Genomic DNA, 18,057 nt, shown 5'->3' on the forward strand with positions numbered 1-18,057 from the left:
TGAGAAACTTCCTGCAGTCCTGATGTATCGTTACATGAAAGTAGGCGTCTTGCAGGTCTAGCGTGGCCATCCAATCGCCTTGGTTCAGGAGGGGTAGGATGTTTTGCAGAGAGACCATTCTGAATTTTTGGTTTGGAATGAACTGGTTCAGGTCTCGTAGGTCCATAATGGGTCGAAGGCCTCCATCCTTTTTGGGGATGGTAAAATATCGGGAGTAGAAGCCTTGTCCAATCTGGTTGGTTGGTACCCGTTCTATTGCGTCTTTTTGGAGAAGGGATTGAACCTCTGTCCTTAGTGTGGGGGATACCCTGGTGTGGATGACTGTGGGAACTGTCGGGTTTTCTCTGAATTCTATTTGATAACCCATCCGGATTATCGACAACACCCATTTGTCCGTAGTGATTGTGGACCATGCCTGGTAATATGGGAAAAGTCTGGTACGGTCCGGGTCCAAAGGGGAGGGGGTAAAAGGGGGGGAAGGGCAGTCAAAGACCCTGTTTAGACGGTCTATTCCCCTTTTGTCTGGATTGCTGTGACGGAGTAGGTGAGTACTTCGTCTTGGGGTTGTACGGAGGTTTGGAGTAAGATGTGGAGCCTTTGGGCCTCCATTGTTGTTCTGCGGGTTGCTTGGAGAACGGCTTCTTGCTCCACGGTTTGCTCCAGGAACGTCTGCTTTGGGTCCTAGATGAGATGGGAACCCCCAAATTGCGAGATGTTTTAATGCTTTTATCCATCTCCTGTAGCGTGGCATCTGTAGTGGAGCTGAATAATCCACTTCCATCGAATGGGAGATCTTCGATGCAGGATTGAGTATCCGGCTGGAGCGCTGTAGATCTCAGCCAAGAGTGACGTCTTAAGGTGATCGCTGAGGTAAGTGTCTTTGCTGCAATGTCACCTGCGTGTTTTGCCGAATTGATTTGTTGTTTCGCTAATGCAATGCCTTCCCTTTGTATCTTCTTCATTGCCTGTTTAGTTTGTTCGGACAGGTCTGGTAGAGCCGATAATTGGTCCCATAGGGCGTATTGGTAACGGCCCATACACGCTCCATAATTTGCAACTTTTATTCCTAACGAACCTGCTGTGTAGAACCTTCTGCCCAGGTTGTCTAGCTTTTTTCCCTCTTTGTCTGGGGGAGCGGCGTGTGTCTTTCTGGCCTTAGAGGATGACGCTACTACTATCGAGTTTGGTTTCGGGTGTGTAAATAAAAACTCTGCTGTGGACTCCTGGACTCGGTACATATGGTCCAGCCTTCGGGAGCTTATCGGTGTTGAAGCTGGTTTGTCCCACGACGATTTTGTGGTGTGGAGCATGACTGTTGTAAGCGGTAAAGCGACTGCCGTCGAGGTGTCTAGCTGGACGACATCGAACACGTTGTCGGTGACTACCGGCTCCGGCTGGACCGTCGGTAGCGACAGGGTGTGTGCCATCCTTCTAATTAGGTCCCCATACGATTTTAGGTCCTCGGATGGGGATATGGGGAGCTCCTCGCCCACCTTACTCGATGGTGCCGGTTCCTCTGGGGAGGAAATGTCTTGGTTTTCCCGCGGGGAGCCTTCCTCCGATCCGGGGGAGCCTTCTATGGATTCCGAGTGCTCCGAAGAGTGTTTGGGCGTCTCCGACGCTCTCGGCGACTCAGGGGTCTTCCGGCTCTCCGAACTCCGCCGTCGAGGGGAAGTTTTCTGTGTCTTTGGCGGTGTGTCAGGTGGTTTGGACACCGACGCCGACGCTGTGTGTCTTGGTCGGTAAGATGTCCGGGATCTGACCGAGGCTTCGGACTGCTGGTCCCAATCTAGGTGTCTAGGTGGGAACCAGGGGAACATGGAGGGCATGGGGCAAGACCCATATAGGTATTGCCATTGCCTTTGATCCCACGACATTGGGGGCGGTGGTTTCCGAGGAGAGCGATCTCTGTTGCGAGAGCTTTCCTCTGAATCTCGGGATCGATGTCGGCCCCGAGGGCTACGCCGAGGGCTGCTTGAGTCGTCGCGCCTGGGATCTTTCCTAGGCGTGGTGGATCGATCCTTCTTGGGGCTTCGGGTTCGCCGATCGTCAGGGCTGACCGACGGGTCTCGGGCCGGTGTTCGGGGCTGAGCAGTGTCCTCTACAGTATGTATTTCTAGTGGACTGCCCTCCGCTCCCGACCGTTGCGACAGATCGAAGTCGCGGTCCGAATCCGAAGAGATGGCGATTTGCGTCGACATCGATGCCAATGCCGGGGGGCTTGGACGGCGGCGAGGGGAAGCGAACAGCTTCAACGGCGGTACTCTCGCTGCCGATTCCGACGGCGACGTCGGGAGTGAAGTTGCGGACGATCGATGTTTGTCCGACTTTTTCCTCTTCTTCGCTTCCGACTGGAGTCCCTTCTCCTCCCTTAGCCGTTTTGCAGGAGTGGAGGAGGCGGACTTTGATGCCGAGCCCGTTTTTGTGGGGCGGTCGGCGTCGGGGGCACTCTTGTCGGTGCCAAGCGATTCCGATGTCGACGGCTTGTGCGACGGCGCCGACATTTTCTTAGGCGACAGAGCCTTCTCCATCAGTGCCGCCGCCAAACGGCCCGCGCGGTTTTTCTTCGTCTGGCGGAAAAACTTCGCGCAGTGAGCACACGCGTCAGGGATGTGTGCTTCTCCTAGGCAAAAAAGGCAAAGAACGTGCCCGTCTGTGGGAGCGATTTTGCTGCCGCAGTTCTTGCACCGTTTGAAAAATCCCCACCGTTGTTCCATGCGGGGGGGGGGGGGAAAGGGCGGGAAGAGAGATTTGAGGAGAAAGTCCCGAAAAGATTTAGTCTTCCCGCTCCCTAGTCTTTACAAAGACTGTTGTGTGGTCCAAGCCAAAACAAATTTTGTCAAAATCCAAGAAAAGCAACTTCCAAGAAAGGATTCCACCGACCGTGGCGAGAGATCGACTGATCCAAGCGGCGGTCAGAAGAGAACTGGCGGGATGTCCGCTCCGGTCCCTGTGAGCATGCGCGGTGGGGCTTCTGCGCATGCGCACTGGGCCTGGGGCGCGGAAATCCGCAGCTTTCAAGAATACCGATCGAGATCGGCGCGGGCGCCTATATCCCATCAGTGTGATGCACAGAGACCACGAAGAAGATCTGCTCTAAACTCACAAACACCTCCCCCTAAATTCACAGGATCCTCATTGCTGTCAGATGGCCATCTAGCCTCTGTTGAAAAACCTCCAAGGAAGGAGAGCCCACCACCTCCCGAGGAAGCCTGTTCCACTGAGGAACTGCTCTAACTGTTAGGAAGTTCTTCCTAATGTTGAGCCGGAAACTCTTGATTTAATTTCAAACCGTTGGTTCTGGTCCTACCTTCCAGGGCCACAGAAAACAATTCCACACCATCCTCTATACGACAGCCTTTCAAGTCCTTGAAGATGGTGATCCTATCACCTCTCAGCTGCCTCCTCTCTGGGATAAACATCCCCAGCTCCCTCAACCTTTCCTCATAGAACTTGGTCTCCTCACCATCTTTGTTGCCTGCCTCTGAACCCATTCCAGCTTGTGTATATCCTTCTTAAAAACACAATACTCCAGGTGAGGTCTTACCAGAGCAGAGCAAAGCGATACCATCACTCTGAGAGTCAGAGTATAGGGCGGGATATAAATCCAATATCTCCTTATTATTCATTTCTGACATGACTTAACAACCTCCGAAACATCCTATCATTAGCAGCCTTGCAGTGGTCTTGAAAACTGAAGGGCCCTTCTGGCTTCCTTGATTGAATCAGTCCATCTCTCTCAGTGGGTCTTAATTTTCCCGCTGCCGTCAGCTTTTCCTAGCGTCAATGCCTTTCCCAGCGAGGCTTGTCTCCAATCGATGTGAAAAAAGTGCAACAGCCACGGAAAGGAAAGGTCCCCTGTGCAAGCACCAGTCGTTTCCGACTCTGGGGTGACGTTGCTTTCACGACGTTTTCACAGCAGACTTTTGACGGGGTGGTTTGCCATTGCCTTCCCCAGTCATTTACGCTTCCCTCCCAGCAAGCTGGGGACTCATTTTACCAACCTCAGAAGGATGGAAGGCTGAGTCAACCTTGAGCCAGCTATCTGAACCCAGCTTCCACCGGGGATCGAACTCAGGTTGTGAGCAGAGCTTAGGACTGCAGTACTGCAGCTTAACCACTCTGTGCCACGGGGCTTTTTCATTAACCCATACATGTGATCTATCGCTAGAAAGAAGATAGATAGATAGATAGATAGATAGATAGATAGATAGATAGATAGATAGATAGATAGATAGATAGATAGATAGATAGATAGATATGAGTGAGAGAGAGAGAGAGAGAGATGAGTGAGAGAGAGAGAGAGAGAGATGAGAGAGAGAGATGATAGATAGATAGATAGATAGATAGATAGATAGATAGATAGATAGATAGATAGATAGATAGATAGATAGATAGATAGATAGAGAGAGAGAGAGAGATGAGAGAGAGAGAGAGACAGAGAGAGAGAGAGAGAGACAGAGAGAGAGAGATGATAGATAGAGAGAGAGAGATGAGAGAGAGAGAGAGAGAGACAGAGAGAGAGATGATAGATAGATAGATAGAGAGAGAGAGAGATGAGAGAGAGACAGAGAGAGAGAGATGATAGATAGAGAGAGAGAGAGAGGTGAGAGAGAGAGAGAGAGACAGAGAGAGAGATGATAGATAGATAGATAGAGAGAGAGACAGAGAGAGAGAGATGATAGATAGATAGATAGAGAGAGAGAGATGAGAGAGAGAGAGAGAGAGACAGAGAGAGAGATGATAGATAGATAGATAGATAGATAGATAGAGAGAGAGAGATGAGAGAGAGACAGAGAGAGAGAGATGATAGATAGATAGAGAGAGAGAGAGATGAGAGAGAGAGACAGAGAGAGACAGAGAGAGAGATGATAGATAGATAGATAGAGAGAGAGAGATGAGAGAGAGACAGAGAGAGAGAGATGATAGATAGATAGATAGAGAGAGAGATGAGTGAGAGAGAGAGACAGAGAGAGATGATAGATAGATAGATAGATGATAGATAGATAGATAGATAGATAGATAGATAGATAGATAGATAGATAGATAGATAGATAGATAGATAGATAGATAGATAGATAGATAGATAACTGATAGACAGTTACAACAATATAAAGTAAATGTAAAGGTAGTCCCCTGTGCAAGCACCAGTCGTTTCCGACTCTGGGGTGAGGTTGCTTTTGCAACGTTTTCATAGCAGACTTTTTAAATGGGGTGGTTTGCCATTGCCTTCCCCAGTCCTCTACAGTTTCACCCCAGCAAGCTGGGGACTCATTTTACCGACCTCAGAAGGATGGAAGGCTGAGTCAACCTCGAGCCGGCTATCTGAAAGCCCAGCTTCCGCCGGGGATCGAACTCAGGTCTTCGCAACAGCCATGACACCGTACAAATTTAAACCATTTGGTTTACAGTTTTTAAAAAAGGTTGGTAATCTTTTGGTTAAGCAGGACTGTCGTAAATCTCTGGCTCCCTCTCTGTCAAAAGTGTGTGTGTGTGTCGGGTTGTTTCAAAGTGAAAAAAGTTCAAGGATAGAATTGGCCAAAAGATTCAGGACAGAAAAAAAAGGAAATACTTTACAACGGAGAGTGATTAAAATGTGGAAATTTGTTGCCGGAGGATGTAGTGATGGCCACAGAAATAATCTCAAAGGAGATTAGATGGATTCATGGAGAGGTCTGTGAGTGGTTACTAGCCATGGTAATTAAAAGGAACCTCCACGTTCAGAGGCTGCCAACCTCTGAATCTGAGAGTCAGGAGGCAACCTAAGGGGAAGGCCTCAGCCTCTCTGCCGTTGTTGGTCCTCCAGAGGAACTGGTTGGCCACTGCGTGAGACGGGATGCTGGACTAGATGGACCCTCCCTGGTCTGACCCAGCAGGGCTCTTCTGATGTTCTTATGAAGGCCTCGGCCTCCATGCCTTGTTGTTAGCCCTCCAGAGGAACTGGTTGGCCACTGTGTGAGGCAGGATGCTGAACTAGATGGACCACTGAGCTGACCCAGCAGGGCTCTTCTGATGTTCTTCTCAGGGGAAGGCCTCAGCCTCTCTGCCATTGTTGGTCCTCCAGAGGAACTGGTTGGCCACTGTGTGAGACGGGATGCTGGACTAGATGGACCCTCCCTGGTCTGACTCAGCAGGGCTCTTCTGATGTTCTTATGAAGGCCTCGGCCTCCATGCCTTGTTGTTGGCCCTCCAGAGGAACTGGTTGGCCACTGTGTGAGACGGGATGCTGGACTAGATGGACCCTCACTGGTCTGATCCAGCAGGGCTCTTCTTTTGTTCTCCTCAGGGGAAGGCCTCAGCCTCTATGTTCTGTTGTTGACCCTCCAGAGGAACTGGTTGGCCACTGTGTGAGACAGGAGGCTGGACTAGATGAACCCTCACTGGTCTGATCCACTGGTCTGATCCAGCTCTTCTGATGTTCTTATGATCCACTGGTCTGATCCAGCTCTTCTGATGTTCTTATGAAGGCCTCGGCCTCTATGCCTTGTTGTTAGTCCTGAAGAGGAACTGGTTGGCCACTGTGTGAGGCAGGATGCTGAACTAGATGGACCACTGGGCTGACCCAGCAGGGCTCTTAAGTTCTTACGAAGGCCTTGGCCTCTATGCCTTGTTGGCCCTCCAGAGGAACTGGTTGGCCACTGTGTGAGACGGGATGCTGGACTAGATGGACCCTCACTGCTCTGATCCAGCAGGGCTCTTCTTTTGCTCTCCTCAGGGGAAGGCCTCGGCCTCTGTGCCCTGTTGTTGGTCCTCCGGAGGAACTGGTTGGCCACTGTGTGAGACAGGATGCTGGACTAGATGGACCCTCACTGGTCTGATCCAGCAGGGCTCTTCCAAGGTTCTTCTCAGAGAAAGGCCTCGGCCTCCGCATCCTGTTGTTGGCCCTCCAGAGGAACTGGCTGAGGCCACTGTGTGAGACAGGATGCTGGACTAGATAGACCCTCACTGGTCTGATCCAGCAGACCTCTTCTGATGTTCTTAGGAAGGCCTCAGCCTCCATGCCCTGTTGTTGGCCCTCCAAAGGAACTGGTTGGACTAGATGACTCTGGAGGTCCTTTCTAACCTGTTGTGTCAGCTCTTCTAAGATCTTCCCCTGAGTGTAGTATCAAGAATCTCTTTTCCCCTTCCCCTCACACACACCCAGTGACCCCTGCTTCATGCCCAGAAGATGGTTAAAAAGCCTCCAGGACCTCTGCCCAAGCTGGCCTGGAGCAAGATTCCTTTCTGACCCAAAAGTGGCCATCAGCATTTCCTTGGGTGTGTAAGAAAGGGCCATGAGAACATAGCACTGATGTGACCCTTCCTACCCTCCTTCTCGCGACCTGTCTAAATTCACATATTCTTCTGCAGTAGAAACTTAGCAAAACCACCAACTGAGATGCAGGATCGAATTTCTGGGGTCCCGATAGTGGGGAAGAATAGAATCCCTCCACTAAGTGCTATAAAATAATAGAAGAACAACAGAAGAAGAAAAGATGCTTTTGAGCTGTGGTGCTGGAGAAGACTCCTGAGAGTCCCTTGGACCACAAGAAGATCCAATCAGTCAGTTCTAAGGGAAATCAACCCTGACTGTTCCCTGGAAGGTCAGATGCTGAAGCTCCAATACTTTGGCCACCAAATGAGAAGGGAGAACTCCCTGGAGAAGACTCTTGAGAGTCCCTTGGACTGCAAGAAGATTCAATCAGTCGATCCTAAAGGAAATCAACCCAGACTGTTCCCTGGAAGGTCAGACGCTGAAGCTGAAGCTCCAATACTTTGGCCACCAAATGAGAAGGGAGAACTCCCTGGAGAAGACTCTTGAGAGTCCCTTGGACTGCAAGAAGATCAAGTCAGTCAGTCCCTAAGGGAAATCAACCTTGACTGTTCCCTGGAAGGTCAGATGCTGAAGCTCAAAAACTTTGGCCACCCAATGAGAAGGAAGCCCTCACTGGAGAAGATTCTGATGCTGGGAAAGACAGAAGGCAAAAAAAGAAGAGGACGGCAAAAGAGGAGATGACCGGACAGTGCGACTGATTATAACTAACATGAATTTGAGCAGACTTCGGAGGATGGTGGAAGACAGGAGGGCCTGGCCTGACTTGGTCCACAGGGCTCACAAAGAGTCAGACTCGACCGTGCGACTGAACGACAACAAAAATAGTGCGGTTATACACACAACACAGAAATCAAGAGATGGCTCTGCAACTACGGCTGATTAATAACACTAAAATAGAAAATTCACATTTTATTCTGGATGGAAATAAACTATACAAAATAGGGAGGTTGTTCCCCCCCCCTTCCGCCCCCCCTAATCAGCAGAAACATCCCATAAAATTTCTACGCAAAACATAACCAAACGCCCCCCCTCCCCCCAACAAATCCCTTTCCCCCTTGCTACCAGCTTCGGATTTACAATTCATATCCAGGAGCAGGGCTTTGTCCTTGTAGCAGGACCTCCTTTGCATATTAGGCCACACCCACGGATGTAGCCAATCCTTCGAGAGCTCACAAGGCTCTTAGTACAGGCCCTACTGGAAGCTCCAGGTGGATTGGCTACATCAGGGAGGTGTGGCCTAATACGCAAAGGAGCTTCTGCTAGAATTCCACTCCTGGGTCACACACCCCGGATGTAGCCAATCCTCCAAGAGCTTATAGAGCTCTTAGTACAGGGCCTACTGTAAGCTCCAGGAAGACTGGCTACATCAGGGAGGTGTGGCCTATTATGCAAAGGAGCTTCTGCTAGAATTCCACCCCTGGGCCACATACCCCGGATGTAGCCAATCCTCCAAGAGCTTACAGGGCTCTTAGTACAGGCCCTACTGGAAGCTCCAGGTGGATTGGCTACATCAGAGGGGCGTGGCCTAATAGGCAAAGGAGTCCCTGCTACAAAAAAAAGGCCCTGTCCGGGAGGACACGTAATTCTGCACGGAACTTGGCTGAATGCAGTGAGTCGAATGCCCATAGCATAACCAAATTTCCCCCATCCCACCCCCATGAAATAGCTTAGTTTCTCGGGGAGAGGGAGGTCTTTCCCCATTCGTAAAAGCAGGGGGTGGAGTTCCAGCAGGAGCTCCTTTGCATATTAGGCCACACACCCCTGATGTAGCCAATCCTCCAAGAGATTACAAAAAAAGAGCTCTAGGAGGATTGGCTACATCAGTGTGTGTGTGTGCGTGGACTAACACGCAAAGGAGCTCCTGCTAGAATTCCACCCCTGCGTAAAAGCATGAAAAGGGATCGACAGGCACACAGCATGGTGGAATGCGCACGAGGGTGACTGGTTCAAACCGTACCGATATCCGAACAGACTTCTGGACTCCCAAAAACATTCTTTTCAGAGAGCCAAGCAAGGACCACTGGGAAGGAGCCCAGAGTGTGGATGCGTCGCTTACAAGGTTGCCTCTTCGTCTAAAATCCTCCCTACGCAAGCATGGGGGAGCCCCAGAGATCTCAGTGGAAACCCAAAAGTGCGGCAGGGTGGATGCCGGCACTCCCCTTTATATGGATTTAGGTCAGCCTTAGATCCTTCCAGTGGTTCATTTCAATTCAAACCATCTAGAGTATTTTTCCGGGGAATGGGAGGAGGCCGAGGGAATGAAGAAACTCCAAAACAGGGCTTTTTTTTTTTTTTAGTAGGAGTTCCTTTGCATATCAGGCCACGCTCCCCTGATGTAGCCAATCCTCCTGGAGCTTACAGTAGGCCCTGTACGAAGAGCACTGGAAGCTCTTGGAGGACTGGCTACATCAAGGGGGTATGGCCTAATATCAGGGCTCTTTTTTTGTAGGGGGAACTCCTTTGCATATTAGGCCACACACCCCTGATGTAGCCAATCCTCCTGGAGCTTACAGTAGGCCCTGTACTAAGAACCCTGTAAGCTCTTGGAGGATTGGCTACATCAGCGGTGTGTAGCCCAAGGGTGGAATTCTAGCAGAAGCTCCTTTGCATATTAGGCCATGCCCCCCTGATGTAGCCAATCCTCCTGGAGCTTACAGCAGACCCTGTTCTAAGAGCCCTGTAAGCTCTTGGAGGATTGGCTACATCAGGGGTGTGTGGCCCAGGGGTGGAATTCTAGCAGAAGCTCCTTTGCATATTAGGCCATGCCCCCCTGATGTAGCCAGTCCTCCTGGAGCTTACAGTAGGCCCAGTACTAAGAACCCTGTAAGCTCTCGGAGGACTGGCTACATCAAGGGGGCATGGCCTAATATGCAAAGGAGTTCCCCCTACAAAAAGAATGTCCTGCTCTGAACAGTTAACTAATGTATACTGTTCATTTAATTAAAAAAAAAACACAAAACACTCTGAATTCCCGCCTGCTATTTGTAACAATCTGTACAGCCGGAAGAACTCTCTCATGACGCTGAATCAGTTTCCCTAAAGTGACAAAATAAAACTATAACATACGGGCAGCCGAAAAAAGTTGACTTCCGACTTTTTTATAATATATATATATGTATATATATATATATATCCTTTACAAAACAGATCCACAAGCAACAGAATCTCAACAAGGTCGGCTTCGTTTACAACTCATTCGAAGACGACACGCGCCTGAAGCAGACGCACGCTTCAGATAATTAATCGTTCCTTTCTCAGTTTTAAGCCCCAGGGGTTTTTTTTTTGTTTGTAAAGGGTGAAACGAAGCATCTGCAACAAGGAAAGGGGGTTTGTTTTCTGGAGAGGTCCCCTTCTCCCCCCGCCTTCTGTTAAGTCTCTTCTTTGATGTCCGAACTGTTGGAGGAGAGAAATTCCTCCTGGAATTCTCCTTTTTCGGGGTACAGTTTGATGTAAGTGTCTACCATCAAGTCCAAGTCATGTTTGATATCGAAGTTTATGTTGAGCAAGGCCAAGTTACCTGACCTCTGCTCCGTCAAAGTGTTCCTCAAGTAGGCCTTCAAACGCCGGCGGCCGACTTCGAATTTCTCGTTCTCCACCTTCATCACCGGCAGGATGCACAGGACTTTGAGCAATGCGTACACGTTGGGGAAAAACTTGATATCGGGCAGGTGGAGCGCCTCGTAGATTGTCGTCGGGAGATCGATATCCTTCCCTCGGTGTTTCCATTTGATTCGCCAGCAGTGGAGCTCCGCCGACAGCGTATCCGGATTCGGGAGGTCGTTTTTGTACATGTCTGCGTGATGCTCCTCGGAGGTGTTGAATTTCAGCTGCCCCATGACCGAGGGCACCAGGGAGAGGCATTTCAGGGCCCTCAAATGCTGCTCGGAAAAGATGTCTTTCAGTTCCTGGATTATGTGCTCCACAGTCGGAATACTGAGAACTTCTTTGTAGTAGTTCTCCGGTGTGACCTCTGAGTCCAAGGTCCCTTGCTGTGCTCTGCAAAATTTCCCGGGGAGCTTTACGGGCAAGTCCAGCTTGGTGGCCAAGTTCATCGCTTCCTCGAACCAGAATTCATGGTAAACCTCGATATTCTCCATCACTTCATTCAGGGAGTGCAGCACAGCGGTTAAGCTGCTGGCGGCAAAGAAGACATCCGACGTCTGGCCCTGGAGGTTCTTGCCGAAGGCTCTCGTGAATGAAAGGATGTTCTTGACGATCACGATGGTGACCACGAAATCAAAGTCAGCCAGCGCGCTAGAGAGGATGTACGCTCGGCCGGCGACTAAAGAGTTCCACCGGCTGGAGGCCTCGTTGATGCCATCTAAGCATAACACCAGGGCCTGCATGAGGTCAACCATAATCTCAAAGGTGTCATGCCGGCCTGTCCAACTGGAACGGACGAGGTCCTTCAGCTCCTTCCCCCTTTCCTCGCTATTCTGGAACAGAAGGGAGATGACGCTGTCCAAATCGGCTAACACCTGCGATTGGTGAAAGAACGAACAAACTTCTTCTATCGTCCCCAGTGCGATGGAAATGCCCAAAACCGGAACGGACTTGGCGAGCCATATATTCAAGGCACAGGACGAGGAAAGCGTATACACGGCCTGAGGGTATTTTTCCAAGATTCTCATGGCTACAGTCTTCATCTTTGAAGCGAACCCGCTTGAGACTATATAGGCCTGGCCTCGACAATACTCCATGTTCAAGCCCCACTTTTCAATGATGGTGGTATGGAATCTGACAGCCAGCACCTCAGGATCCGCCTCGTACGGCAAAAACCCGATGAACTCTTCCCTCAGGTTGTGAGAATCGTCGACAAATCTCACCAGCACGGGCAAGTGGACTTCTCCGGCCAGGTCCACAACTTCCTCGGTGATGATGGAGAAGAAATTAGAGTCTCTGATCTCCCTGAGTGTCTCCTCTCGGATGCAGCTCTCGCAGATATCTAGCATTTGCTTCTGCTGGGCTTGCGAGCAATAAGCCAGGTTCACTGCCGTAGTCTCGAACCGCTTCCTCAGAACCTCGTCACCCGAATTGATTCTGAATTCCAAGAGAGCCTGGAAGTTGTCTGGAGTAAAAATGCCTTCTGGGAGTTCGTCAGTGCCATGGCCATCCAGAGGGATATTCTGTCTCCCCATCAGGATCAGAATTTCAAACAAAGATTTTAGATAATCTTTGTTTTCCCGCTCTTCTTGCGTCAAAGGAACGTCGTCTTTCGCGGGCTCGTCTCCTCCTTCCTCAGAAGCCGGATTCTGAAGCTCGTTTTCTACAGACTCCAGGTTGCTCTTTTCTTGCTCGTAAACTTCATCAACTAGAGAAGGTGAGAGAAGACACACTTGAAACTGCAATTTGAAAATGCCGGACAAAACTTTCTCCAAAACCTTTAAGCCTCAAAACAAACAAGCAAATCCCCCCCCCCCTTACTGGTGACTGACAGAATTCATGAGTGAAATGATACGAAGAATACATGCATACTTTTACAGTCTAGAGCGTTTATAGGTTGGACCTCACAGATCCGTTCCAAAAACGCTGACATTTTCATCTGGTGCAATGGAACCTTCACTAATGCTAGAGGGTCTCTCTTGAGTCAAGGAAAGGTTTGCTGCTCAGGTGGGAAGTGCTACCATCAGTGGACTGAATCCATGGAATCCAACCTTTACAAGCGGGGAACCCAGTCTCATTTTCCCCTCCCTTTTCACTGATAGCCCCTATATAGTCTCTCCACTTTTCCAGCTTCCTTCTCCCCTTCCCACCCAGACAACCTACCTTTATATGTATCCCTGCCTTCAGTCTTCCCTTCCCCTTGGCAATTTCGGTTGGCTCTGGCTGCTACACCGTGCCCAGTCGTGCAGTGGGGAACTCACAAGGACTTCCAGAGACCACTTTATTTCCCCCTGTATCCTCCACTCACACAATTTCCTCTTTCCCACCTCTTGGTAACCCTGTGTTCACCTTTACCTGATTCCTTTTCTTCTTCCCGTCTCCAACCTACTCCCTTGTCTTCAACTATATTTATTCCCTATTCTTTCTTTTACATTGCGAGTTCTATTCCAGAGAGAGGCATCAGTTAATATTTCTATTACTCTCTAAATTTAAATCTCTGGATAATTATCTGAAATTTGCAGATGTTGTGCTACTGTAACTCGCGCAGTAGCAAAGTACTGTTTTTTGGCCATAAAAAAGCGGAAGTTTTTAATCAAGTAGAAAGATGGTTAATAATGCATTTTTAAGGTTTAAATGGGTGGAATTTGAATGAGGATTAGTTTATTAGTTTTTAAGGTTTTATCTGTTTTAAATGTTTAACTGTTTATATATTTAAATATTGTTCAATTTTTATGTTCGACTAATTGTTGGAAGCCGCTCTGAGCCACTTGTGGGAAGGGTGGGATATAAACCCTAAATAAATAAATAAATAAATAAGGATGCTTTTATTGTAGTCAGAAATTACGGCCTGTGACTATGAGATTTTGTATGTTTATTGCTGGTCCATTGACCGTAATAAATTGGAAAATGGAAAATTGGGATTCCCTATTCTCCAAACACTGTATACCACACTAACAGCAGCCAGCACTGGGCGAGTCATGCAAGTCAGGTGGTATCGTTGCCCAATGGTTGCTGCCAGGCCTAGTCCTGAGAGTCCTCCATCAAAGTCCAAAACAAGCCTGGAATGAGCCCTGGCCTCTCCCACTACCTTTTACTGACAGAAACCAAAGCTGGAAGGCTAGCAATACCTTTGACGTTGCCTAGCAACAGCCACCGTGCAGTCATTTGTTTCTTAAAGCTTCAGGTGCTGCTTGCATTATTCTGGGGATTTTAGCACCTAAGTTTTCATTGGTATCCCCCCCCCCAAAAAAAAAAATTCCATTTTTTTTGGCAAACTTGAACTTCTTTGAGAGTTTGCAAACATACTTATTTATTTCATTTGATTTTTAGCCCACCCTTCCTGTAGAACAGGCTCAGAGTGGGTTACATCATAAAAACAATCAACAGTAAAAAATATTTTTTTATATATAAAATTTAAAATTACAGAGTAACAATAGGTACTAAAACGGCAAATTCTGCCTCACAGACATGGTCTATTGTCCAGTTCCAGCAGGTCTTATAGCGCTGGGATGGAATGAAGGGGGGGAGGCCGGTAACAAGTGACGTCCGCTGCCTCAGCTGAAAGGCTGGCGAAAGAGCCCTGTTTTACAGGCCCTGCGGAATTGAAACAGATCTCGCAGGGCCCAGATCTCCAGGGGGAGCTCATTCCACCGGGCAGGGGCCAGGGCTGAAAAGGCCATGTCTTGTCCGATATCTGTCTTGTCTGCTCATGCCCCCAGTCTCCAGTCTTAAGCATCCACAGACGGGGCCACATTGAAAATTATATTGATGGGATCACAGAGTTGGAAGGGACCTCCAGTCTAAAACACTTTGCTGGGCTCCAGGAAAGGCTTCGGCGGGCACCACGACGTCTACAAACACCAGGTTGGGGATTCCTGTGCTAATTTCATCCACTAAAAACCAAGCACACTTGAGTGCCATCAGCTTGGCTAGATCCTATCCAGCACACAAAACTAAAACCTTCACCTTTAGGGGAGGGACGGTGGCTCAGTGGTAGAGCATCTGTTTGGTAAACAGAAGGTCCCAGGTTCAATCCCTGGCATCTCCAACTAAAAAGGGAACAGGCAAATAGACGTGAAAAACCTCAGCTGGAGACCCTGGAGAGCCATGAATGGGGCTGTGGCTCAGTAATAGAGCATCTGCTTGGTAAGCAAAAGGCCCCAGGTTCAATCCCTGGCATTTCCAACTAAAAAGGGTCCAGGCAAGTAGGTGTGAAAAATCTCAGCTTGAGACCCTGGAGAGACACAGGGAGGGGCTGTGGCTTAGTGGTAGAGCATCTGCTTGGTAAACAGAAGGTCCCAGGTTGAATCCCTGGCATCTCCAACTAAAAAGAGAACAGGCAAGTAGGCGTGAATAACCTCAGCTGGAGACCCTGGAGAGCCATGAATGGGGCTGTGGCTCAGTGGCAGAGCATCTGCTTGGGAAGCAGAAGGCCCCAGGTTCAAACCCTGGCATTTCCAACTAAAAAGGGTCCAGGCAAGTAGGCATGAAAAATCTCAGCTTGAGACCCTGGAGAGACACAGGGAGGGGCTGTGGCTTAGTGGTAGAGCATCCGCTTGGTAAGTAGAAGGTCCCAGGTTCAATCCCCGGCATCTCCAACTAAAAAGGGTCCAGGCAAGTAGGCGTGAAAAATCTCAGCTTGAGTCCCTGGAGAGCCTCTGCCAGTCTGAGTAGAGAAGACTGACTTTGATGGACCAAGAGTCTGATTCAGTAGAAGGCAGCTTCATAGGTTCATACGTTCAAAAATCCGGAAATAATATGGCCTCGGAAAAAAACTCCAGAGTTGTGTGAATTTGGTACACCTCTGCTAAATGCTGCCAACCTCTGAGAAAGAAAGCGGCTTTGGGAATGAAGAAAACCCCTTAGCAGACCCACTGAAGATGATGTTGGATTTATACCCCACCCTTCACTCTGAACTCAGAGCAGCTTATAATCTCCTTTATCTTCTTCCCCCACAACAGACACCCTGTGAGGTGGATGGGGCTGAGAGAACTCTGACAAAAGCTGCTGTTTCAAGGACAACTTCTATGAGAGCTATGGCTGATCCAAGGCCATTACAGCAGCTGCAAGTCAAGGAGTGGGGAATCAAACCCGGTTCTCCCAAATAAAGAGTCCACACACTTAACCACTACACACCAAACTGGGGCAACTGATTGGCAGCAGGAAAAACACTTACTCTTGTGCTGCTTTAACGTTCTTATTTCCTCTTCACTCTGGGGAAAGAAAAAAAGCGCTCAGTGACACCGTTTGGTAAGTCTACAAAGCAATCACATTCAATAAACCAGAGAGCCCCTATGAATCAAAGCCTTTATTAGACATCTAAAGGATGCAGACTGCCTCTGGTATTTGACATAAGAACGTAAGAGAAGCCATGTTGGATCAGGCCAATGGCCCATCCAGTCCAACACTCTGTGTCACATAAAAGAAGCCATGTTGGATCAGGCCAATGGCCCATCCAGTCCAACACTCTGTATCACATAAGAACATAAGAGAAGCCGTGTTGGATCAGGCCAATGGCCCACCGAGTCCAACACTCTGTGTCACATAAAAGAAGCCGTGTTGGATCAGGCCAATGGCCCATCCAGTCCAACACTCTGTGTCACATAAGAAAAGCCATGTTGGATCAGGCCAGTGGCCCATCCAGTCCAACACTGTGTGTCACATTAGAACATAAGAGAAGCCATGTTGGATCAGGCCAATGGCCCATCCAGTCCAACACTCTGTGTCACTTAAGAACATAAGAGAAGCCGTGTTGGATCAGGACAATGGCCCATCCTGTCCAACACTCTGTGTCACATAAAAGAAGTCGTGTTCGATCAGGCCAATGGCCCATCCAGTCCAACACTCTGTGTCACACAGTGGTCAAGAAACCCAGGTGCCATCTGGAGGTCCATCAGTGGGGTCAGGACACTAGAAGCCCTCCCACTGTTGCCCTGTGGCAGTGAATTCCATGTGTTAATCACCCTTTGGGTGAAAAGAAGGACTTCCTTTAATCTGTTCTAACCCGACTGCTCAGCAATTTCATGGAGTGCTCACAAGTTCTTGTATTGTGAGAAAGGGAGAAAAGTATTTCTTTCTCTACCTTCTCTATCCCGTGCGTAACGAAGGGAGCTCTGGCGCTTCGGACAACTCATACAAGCCAAAAAAAATCCTGTTGCTTTCTAAGGTTTCACCAGACTCCAATCTTCAACCGCAGACCAACATGGGGTGCCCCCTGAAATGTAAACTCTGCAGACCTGAAAACGTGAAATACTTCAATAGTGCTTCATTAGGACAAGCGATAGGATTCTGCAGACAAAATTAAGTCACGTGTTTTTGAAAGTACATTGTACGTATCCAGTGTTCCCTCTAAACTGAATTACCGTGAGCTAGCTCACGGCTTTTTAGCTTCTGGCTCACGCTGTTTTGTCTTAGCTCAGGAGAAATGGCCCCGGAGCAAACTAATTTATGCAGGAGCTCACAACTTTAACGCCAGTAGCTCACAAAGTAGAAGTTTTGCTCACAAGACTCCACAGCTTAGAGCAGGGGTGTCAAACATGCAGGCTGGGGGCCAAATTAGGCCCTCAGAGTGCTCCTATCAGCCCCCCAGAGTAACTTCCTGTTGTCTACTTCCTTCTCCCTCTCTCTTGCTTTCTTAATACAACCTCTATTTTCTCAATTTGTTGAGGCTCCTCCCTCGGGGAGGAAAAGTGGGAGGAATAGTTGCTTTGCCAGGCTTTCTCAATCACACAGCAGAGCTACTGAGCCATGTCTCTCTTCCTTCTATTGGCTGAGGCTCCTCCCCCTCCTGGTCCCCTGGGGAAGGAAGGGAAGAGGCAGAGCTTCCTTTGCCCGGTTCCCTGGATCCCATGGGAGAGATACCAAGAAAACACCTTTAAGACCAACAAGCGCTAATGTTTTAATCATATTTTTACTTTAAGTATTTTTTTAAAAACAATCTTTAATTGGGTTTGTCTGTGTCCTTTATAAAGTTTATATCTCTGCTACCCGGCATTATATTTCATGACACACATGGCCCAGCTCGACAAGGTCTCATTTGTGTCAGATCTGGCCCTCGTAACAAATGAGCTAGACACCCGCTGAGTTTAAGGGAGTATTGTAGATACCTATAACAGAAACATAAAATTATTCTGTATTGC

General features: G+C 48.8%; 1 protein-coding gene across 1 annotated transcript in view; it reads right to left on the reverse strand.

Moving 5' to 3' along the window:
- Positions 1-10,393: 10,393 nt before the first annotated feature.
- THAP12 (THAP domain containing 12) overlaps positions 10,394-18,057 on the reverse strand; it is a 28,231-nt gene continuing 20,567 nt past the window's right edge. The window contains exons 4-5 of the mRNA XM_060235029.1: positions 16,095-16,131; positions 10,394-12,626 (exon numbers count right to left, since the gene is read on the reverse strand). Of these exons, the coding sequence (XP_060091012.1) occupies positions 10,684-12,626; positions 16,095-16,131 (1,980 nt within the window). The 3' untranslated portion in view covers positions 10,394-10,683. The remainder of the gene's footprint in view (positions 12,627-16,094; positions 16,132-18,057) is intronic.

The sequence above is a fragment of the Heteronotia binoei genome, chromosome 3, assembly GCF_032191835.1.
Source record: "Heteronotia binoei isolate CCM8104 ecotype False Entrance Well chromosome 3, APGP_CSIRO_Hbin_v1, whole genome shotgun sequence".
Lineage (NCBI taxonomy): Eukaryota > Metazoa > Chordata > Lepidosauria > Squamata > Gekkonidae > Heteronotia > Heteronotia binoei.